Source organism: Tachysurus fulvidraco, chromosome 25, assembly GCF_022655615.1.
Source record: "Tachysurus fulvidraco isolate hzauxx_2018 chromosome 25, HZAU_PFXX_2.0, whole genome shotgun sequence".
In the NCBI taxonomy this organism is placed as follows: domain Eukaryota; kingdom Metazoa; phylum Chordata; class Actinopteri; order Siluriformes; family Bagridae; genus Tachysurus; species Tachysurus fulvidraco.
Window position 1 is genome coordinate 4,765,925 of NC_062542.1, and position 8,927 is coordinate 4,774,851.

General features: G+C 38.5%; 1 protein-coding gene across 1 annotated transcript in view; it reads left to right on the forward strand.

The window, feature by feature from the left end:
- Positions 1-5,355: 5,355 nt before the first annotated feature.
- Positions 5,356-8,927, forward strand: part of atp6v1c1a (ATPase H+ transporting V1 subunit C1a) — a 9,872-nt gene continuing 6,300 nt past the window's right edge. The window contains exons 1-3 of the mRNA XM_027170910.2: positions 5,356-5,515; positions 7,765-7,905; positions 8,595-8,662. Coding sequence (XP_027026711.1) covers positions 7,774-7,905; positions 8,595-8,662 — 200 coding nt within the window. The 5' untranslated portion in view covers positions 5,356-5,515; positions 7,765-7,773. The remainder of the gene's footprint in view (positions 5,516-7,764; positions 7,906-8,594; positions 8,663-8,927) is intronic.

The window sequence follows — 8,927 nt, forward strand, 5'->3', positions numbered from 1 at the left end:
GAGGAAACCCGTAGGTATCGAGGGGAATCGAACCCCCAACCCTGGAGGTGTGAGGCGAACGTGCTAATCACTAGGTCACCGTGTCCCCCGGATTAAAAACAGAAAATGTATTTAATGTAACCTCTGTTATGACATAATAATGACATAATAATCTACTGTAATAGGTTGTGATAAATCTGCGGTTGTGATAAAATGACTCCAATTCAGTCCAGTTAGCAGATGGTTTTATTCGGTACAACTTAAATTTGAGGCAAGATACAAACTGGCAATCTTCAAGCTGAACAGTTGAGAGTTAAGTGAAAGTTTTTTAAGTGGAAGTTTGAGGTTTGAGTAGGATTTAAACCGAGAACTTTCTTATACTATAATATGATACTGTACATCAACATAAAGGAATATTTTCTTGGTTGTCTGGATGTAGGTGCTAAAGCAAAACACAAAGGAAACAAACTGTTAAACTCACAAACATAGAAATGAAACTGCTCTTTTCAACTAATGTGCTGATGAATCCCATGACATAATCTGACGTGTCATGCTGTACATTGCTAAATCCTGGCTTTACCTTATTAAATGTGATTTTCTGAATTTCTGACTCTGCATCATTTCACACTGTACACCTTCAGCATTGCCATGTAGAGTTAACACTGCAACAGTGCTGTGAATCCTGCATTGGAGTAGAGTTTCAAAACCCGGGTAAAAACCCATGCTAACTCTGACTGCTTTTAAAACGTAAAACGTTCCTCTACCTGGTGCAAAAATCATGGTTTCCAACGATGTTAACCAATGTTTAAAAGCCTTTTTGACATGACAATCACTCCATGACAATCATTCTGAGACCTCTTTACTGGAAATGCTGGTTTTTCAGTCTATATTTAGGAAGCAATGACCCACACATGCTGATGACATTTGGGAAACTAAGGAGTTGTTGTAACAACACTAGCGACACGGATGTCGCGGGAGACTAAACACCCACTGATATTCCCCTCCTGCCACCCTGATATGCATGCGGGTGACTGATTAGGGGACGCGTGCCTAAATATTGTCCCCGTCGCCTGGACAGACGCCAGCCGCTGGGCAGCGGAACTCGCCTTTTGATCTGAGTGTTCGGCTCCAGTCAGTCCCGGCATTGTGTCCCAACACAATGCAACCCAGACCTGCTGAACTCCACAAACAGATCCCTTTGTGGGTTTTTCCTCAAATGCAGGGTGGGGGACACCCATTGGACAGGAAGTGGGACTTCAGTCCAAATACAGAAGGCCATGCCTCCCTCGGATGGGGCGGCTGACTGGGCATTCCTGAATCTAACCTCCAGGGAGAAGCCAGCCATGAAAACCTGGAATGTTTCAAACAGAACTTGCCCACATTTTTTATGGTTCCAGCCTGGACATAAATGGGATTTTTATGTACACACAACAGGTTTGACATATGACTTATTGGAGAAAAGTTTTTTCTTTGTGGTACAAATGTTAATTCGGCAAAAAAGCTGACATTTTTTACCTCAGGTAGAACCACTTTTGCAGTTGCGGTTATAGCTGCAGGTCTTCTGTCTCTATTAGATTTGCACATTGCGCACTTTTCTTTGCAAAATTCCTCAAACTCTGATAATAGTGAATAGTGCTCTATGTTCTACTCTTGCCAGAGATGAAATATGTCTTTAAATTATGTGTGAATAAGTCATTTAAATTACAGCATTTAGCAGACACCCTTATCCAGAGCGACTTACACTTAATCTCTTTTTATACAACTGAGTAATTGGTGGTAATTGGTGGTCCGATCAGCAGTTCAACACCTTAACCACTAAGCTAACCCCAAAACTAACTTCTGCTCTTTAAAACTGCTAAAAGCTTTGCTAATTTGCAGATAATTTAAGATTCCCACAATTTTTTGAAGTTTTGAACTTCTATGCAAAAACGATTACATTTACAGCATTTGGCAGACGGCTTTATACAGAACGACATACAAAATTGCTTTTAATTCTCTATCACTGAATACATTAACTCTGGGTCACTAGGTTACAAACTTAAAGGTGGGGTGCACAATGTTTGAGAAATGCTTCAGAAAACTGAGTCGGGCCGACAAACAAAACAAACGTGTAGCCAATGAGCAGAAAGGGGCGTGTCTTGTCAATATGCGGTGGAGAGAGTGTTCAGTGCGCATGTCTGACATTAGCAGAAGGCAATTAAAACATTGTCATGGCGGATACTTGCCTTTACGTCTGCCTCGGGTCCTAGGTGTTGAACATTGTCTTCCGCGTGAAACGGAGCTAAACCTTTCACACACAGTACTGCAAAAACACATTTGTATTACCATAGTATTACTCATTGAGTTCATTTACTGATAAAAATATCCCCTTGGCCAGCTGCCCCAGCAGGTTCCGCCATAATAGTTGCCTGGGTTACGTATGTATGTGTGGGGCGGAGCTATCAAAACAGGAGTGACACCCATTTGGGTTAGGGGCATGTTTGTTTTGGTGATTTCAAATGTCAACATTGGCTTTCAAACATTGTGCACCGCACCTTTAATACACCATGAGCCTAAATCACTGGTCAAAGTTTAAAAAAAAAAATGTCTGGATTCAGAGGACTATTTCACATTTAAACAGATAACTACATTTACATCAGATGTCATTTTTCTTTCACAAAGATTTTTCTTTAAATATATTTACAGCACAGTAAAAATAAAAGGCCATATATTAATTTTTTTTTACTTTTGCTTTAATTCGGTAATTTAGTGTTATATTGTTTCCTGTGTCGTCATTCCTAGGTTAGTAGCTAAAATTGTCAATATGTAATCAGTAGTACTGGATGGCATCACATCACCACATCACTGACTACATTTATATGACAGCACACTCTGTAATTATTTAATCTTCAGTTATATAAGTACTTGAATTATTTTCTTTCCAGTTAATCTCCTGGCATGTTAGGTCATGTCATGTGACCACTCACATAAAAATGTATATATATGTATATAACTTCTGTACAATTATACATATAATGTACATATTACATATTTATACTTTATATACTAACACACATTGTGCTTTACATACATCTTCACTATTTTATTTGTGTATCTCTCTCTCTCTCCCTCTCTCTCTCTCTCTCTCTCTCTCTCTCTATCTCTCTATCTATATATATATATATATATATATATATATATATATATATATATATATATATACAAACATATATAATACCTAAATATGTATTACATGCTGTACATATGCTACATATTTATCTGCACTTGTCTATTTGCACAATTGCTACTCTTTGCACTTCTGGTAGATGCCAAACTGCATTTTGTTGCTCGCACTATCTATCTATCTATCTATCTGAATCTTAATCTATCTGAATGAAATCATTTGAAAGACTGATTTTGGCTTATCTGAAGGACATCACTGGACCCTTACTGGACCCCTGCAGTTTGCCTACAGAGCAAACAGGTCTGTGAATGATGCAGTTAATATGGGACTGCATTATGTTCTGCAGTTTGTGGACTTCAGCTCTGCTTTCAACACCATCATCCCATCACTCCTACAGCCCAAATTAACCCAGCTCTCCGTGCCCTCCTCTGTCTGTCAGTGGATCACCAGATTTCTGACAGACAGGCAGCAGCTAGTGTGACTGGGGAAACTCAAATCAAGCACCCGCACCATCAGCACTGGCGCCCCCCAGGGCTGTACTCTTCTCCCTGTACACGAATGACTGCACCTCTAATGACCCATCTGTCAAGATCCTGAAGTTTGCAGACGACACCACACTGATCGGCCTCATCCAGGACGGTGACGAGTCTGCTTACAGACTGGAGGTGGAGCGGCTGTCTGTCTGGTGCAGCCTTAACAACCTGGAGCTGAACACGCTCAAGACAGTGGAGTTGATAGTGGACTTCTGGAGAACCCCCCCTGCTCTTCCCCCACTAACCATCATGGACAGCATTGTCACAGCAGTGGAGTCATTCAGATTCCTGGGAACCACAATCTCCCAGGACCTGAAGTGGGACATTCACATTGACTCCATTGTGAAAAAGGCTCAGCAGAGGTTGTACTTCCTTCGTCAGCTGAAGAAGTTCAACCTGCCACAGGATTTGCTGAAACAGTTTTACACTGCCATCATCGAATCCATCCTCTGCACCTCGGTAACTGTTTGGTTCAGCTCAGCCACCAAATTCGACCTCAGAAGACTACAGAGTGTAGTCCGGACTGCTGAGCGAATCATTCGCACAACTCTCCCCACTCTTCAAGACCTGTACTCCTCCAGAGTGAGCAAAAGAGCAAAGAAAATCACCCTGGATCCCTCACATCCAGCACACTCCCTCTTTGAACTGTTGCCATCTGGTCGGCGCTACAGAGCCCTGAGCACCAGAACGACCAGACATAGGAACAGTTTCTTCCCTCAAGAAATCCACCTGATGAACAATTAACACCATGGAACACACAACACATAATATTTGAACTATGTAGACCTCAATTTGCACATTTCATACTTGCAATCTGTACATACATGCATACATATTGTCTGAATGTTTATGTTTACTTCAACTGCACATTTCACAACTGCACATGTGTACATACAAATTGTATATATTGTATACTTATTTGCATATGTATATTTTATATATTTATTTTAACTGCACATTTTACACCTGTATATGTGTACATACAATTTAATCTATACTACATATGTCATTCTGTTACACTGTGGAGATTATGTCACTAAAACAAATTCCTCGCATGTGAAAACATGTCTGGCAATAAAGCTGATTCTGATTCGATCGAATCAGATCGTTCTAATCTATCTATCTATCTATCTATCTATCTATCTATCTATCTATCTATCTATCTATCTATCTATCTATCTATCTATCTATCTATCTATCTTGAGAGCATGTGGTAGCCTAGTGGTTAAGGTGTTGGGCTAAGAATCGGAAGGTTGTGAGTTCGATTCCTACATCCACCAGTTCCCACTGCTGGGCCCCTGAGCAAGGCCCTTAACCCTCAATTGCTCAGTTGTATAAAAATGAGATAAAAATGTAAGTCGCTCTGGATAAGGGCGTCTGCTAAATGCTGTAAATGTAAATGTGTTGTGCTAACAATTCGAAGGTTGTGAGTTTGATCCCAGGTCCACCGAACTGCCACTGTTGGGCCCATTGGGCACTTAACCCTAAAAAAAAGGTATGCTGTATAAAAAAATAAAATGAGGTAATGTAAGTCGCTCTGCATAAGGGCGTCTGCCAAATGATGTAAATATAAATGTATCTATCATACAAGTACAGTATATGCAATGTGTGAGTGCAGTAGCACCTCCGCTGCTTTAGATGGCGCTGCATGTGAATATCCTCCTTTATCTCCTCCGGCAGCTCAGCTGACTGTGACGCTCTCTGGAAACACCACAGTTATGACATTATGAATATCCATTCGTACGATTTAGCGCTTTAAACTATAACAATAACACAATTACAGACACCGATAAGTATTTTATCTGCTTTTTAATCACCTGTATCCTCGTCTAGCACAAAGGTAAGCCGTTTTTCTGTCACCGAATTTATTTATCATTCATTGTGCTTCGAAACAAAACGGCAGGTAGCTTTTAGCATGTTAGCATTTAGCCATGTTAGCATTTAGCCATATTAGCTTCATTAGCTTTATTTATCTACGAGTTTCTATATACATATACACGTTATAACGTGCATAGAATCACACGTCATAATAAACGGTACTTTGACACGCAAACGTCTATAAACCGTTAGCAAAATAACAAACGTAAGATAATTTAACTAGCCGGTTATCTAACTGCTAGCAAACTATTTATCTATCTATTTATTTATTTATTTATTTATTTATTTATTTATTTATTTATTTATTTAATGAGCAAATGATAACATAATAAAATGCAATTTGCAGTTTGTTCAAATCTTAAAATTGTAACAACACGAATGAATGAATGAATGAAAGAAAAAATAATACAAAGAAGGGGAATGGAGCAATAAAATTAATTTAGAAAAGAGGAATAAAATGAACAGCTTTGTAAAAGTCCATAGTTTTGACAGCTTTTCTGCTCGTGAGTCATAAAACGTTTGGTTTCTATTCAGACCACTTTACATTCACGGATGTGAAACTTTCCAAATAAAAAAATGATAAAATGATTTAAAATAAAAAGATGACATTTCACCATTTTTACTTTCCTCGTACAAAAAAAAAAAAAATCATAACATCTTTTTTCTGTATATGAAATTTTTTGTCCCACAGAATGATTCAAAAACACGTTCGACATCAATAAAAAAAAAAACTAGTGTACATACAATAAAAAAGGTGGTTGTTGGTTTGTTGGATAAATTAGGTGCTTAATTTTAAAATATACATCACTAATTTTATTGTTAATGCAAAACTTTATAATACTATTATTATTATTATTAAGTCCAAACCAATTTCTAATTAATATTCTCAAAAAGATTGTCCCGTTATTGTCTGTAAGTAACTCCCTAAAAAATTAATTATTTTTTTCTTTAATATTAATATTTTCCACAAAAAAATAGTTTTAGTGGAATTTAAACTAAGAATTTAAACTAGCTGTTTTGCTAACTGGAATTACTGTAAATTAGCACAGATTTGTCACAGGTGGATAAATGTATGTTCAAAAAGAAAATGTCATCATTTTCCTTGTACCCAAATTGGCAAAATATTCCTTTTTCATTTTTTTAGTTCAGTTTTAAAATCGGCGAGGCGAATAATAATGACAATTATCAAGAATCTTAAGCTAGCTTTGTTGCTCAGACTGTGCCGTGAGTTGTCAATCGTTTTGTAGAAAGGTTCAAACCTCAGCAAAAAAAAAAATCTATATAGGCAACTAATCACATCACCTGAGCTGACGGAGGATCAGATGAGTTTAAGCTAACATGGCTGAGCGAGAAGTGAGTGTGACAGATCAGTAGAAAAGTTCTTTAGTCATTGCACAGGGTAATACAAAATGAAGTGTCAGTCCTTATGGTGCAAGGACTGACAAAAAGATAAAAAGGTAAAAAAAGAAATGCATAAAATTAAAAGAATATAAACATAAGAGTTCCAATGAAATGCTATTTAGTTGAGGTAGAAGGCAGCATTTATTGCACTTAACATATTGCACATGTGAATAGTAAAGTATAGTATCAACAAAAGTTAAGTTTAAATAATATTAAGCTATTGCACTTTCAATGTCTTTCATACAGATTTGTGGTTGGGAATAAATAAATATGAGGTAGCGCTCAATGAGCGCGTCTAGCGCAAATAGTTCCGAACGTTCAGTGATGTTTTTTGGTGATTCTCTAACGGCTTTGGGAAACTGTTCCTGAGAAACTGTTCCTGAGTCTGTTTGTGTGCGATATGATGGACCTGAAGCTTCTGCCAGATGGTAGAAGGTCAAATAGGTGGTGTACAGGGTGGGTTGGGTCTTTCAGTATGGTGTTTTCTCTGCTGTGCTAGCGAGAGCTGAGTACCGCTGTTGCTTATGTGAAATTGCCAGAAACTAAACTCTATTCCTTGTTCTAAAAGAAAAACAAACATCTTTTTTTCTCTCTTAAACGCACTTCTAACGGAAGCTTAATTCAACATAATAAAATGCAATTATAAAATAATAAATAAATACACAGTATTTTGTGGATAGACACAATCCACAAATCAAAGTAATGTTTTTTAAAACCTCCATACAGTAAGACGGCATGCATATCCCGTGTGTAGTGTTGTGTAAATAATACGAAAAAAAAAGCAATCTCTCGGCTGTTTTTCTGCCTCAGCGTTCAATCATGACGGAGTTCTGGTTGATCTCGGCTCCTGGAGAGAAAACCTGCCAGCAGACATGGGACAAGCTGATGGTGGCCACCACTCGCACCAACAACCTGTCCACCAACAACAAGTTCAACATCCCGGACCTCAAGGTTCAGCCATTTCTATTATTTATTCATGTTAATGTCACATAATTTGTGTAAATATCGCAAATGAATCAAATCGACGGTATTCAGATTCATTCGTCAGACGGAACTGTTTGCTCGTTTTGTGTATTTCCCAACTGTGGCAATTCGGGACTTCTCTATTTGAGTAAAAATTCTTTCAGTTCCTCTTGCATGGATCTTAACAGTATGACCGCTGTGAGTGGATCGAACTTCATACTTCTCTTAAAGAGTTTCAATGTTAAAAAAACTACTTTCACATGGACTGAGGTGTTTGATCGGATGTAGTGAGATAAAGGACCACTCGGCGCAGTAGGGATTCAACCACAATTCCTTCCTTTTAAATGTTAACTATAGAGTAGACTGGTATTGATTCCAGAGATATCTGCACATTTGCTAAAGAATAAAGTATTGGCACCCTTTTCTAGGCTTGGGGATGATGTTAAAGGAGCACCACCATACAGTAGACACAACATTTTGAACACCATTTAAGATTGTGTGCTTCTCTTCCACACAGCCGCAGTTTGTACCACTTAATAAGTTTGTTTGCACCCGACGAAGCGAGAACGCAGGCGGCGCCTCGCAAAGCTCTGACTGATCAAACAGACTGACTGCGTTTTCTTTGCTCCATCATGCTGCTTTCTGATCAAAGCCTGTGCTTCTCGGTTCCCCTGCAGGTCGGGACATTAGATGTTTTAGTCGGACTCTCAGATGAGCTGGCCAAGTTGGACTCTTTTGTGGAGAGGTATGTTTTTTTGTTTTTTTTCCCCCTCTTCACTCTCCAGGAAAATATTGCAATGCAAACCATCTGTCTGGTTCACACACTTGTCTTTAACCTGAACAAACTTTTCCAGTCTCACCCAGTGACGATTTCAGTTTTGTGTTCTGTGAAATTTCGTGCTTGTGATGATACGATTAGTTCAGTAGGACAGGCTCAGTGTTCACGGGTCGAGTCAAAGGAGTTTAAACTGTCCGGCTTATTTAACGTGCTGAGGAATCTCACTCAGCGG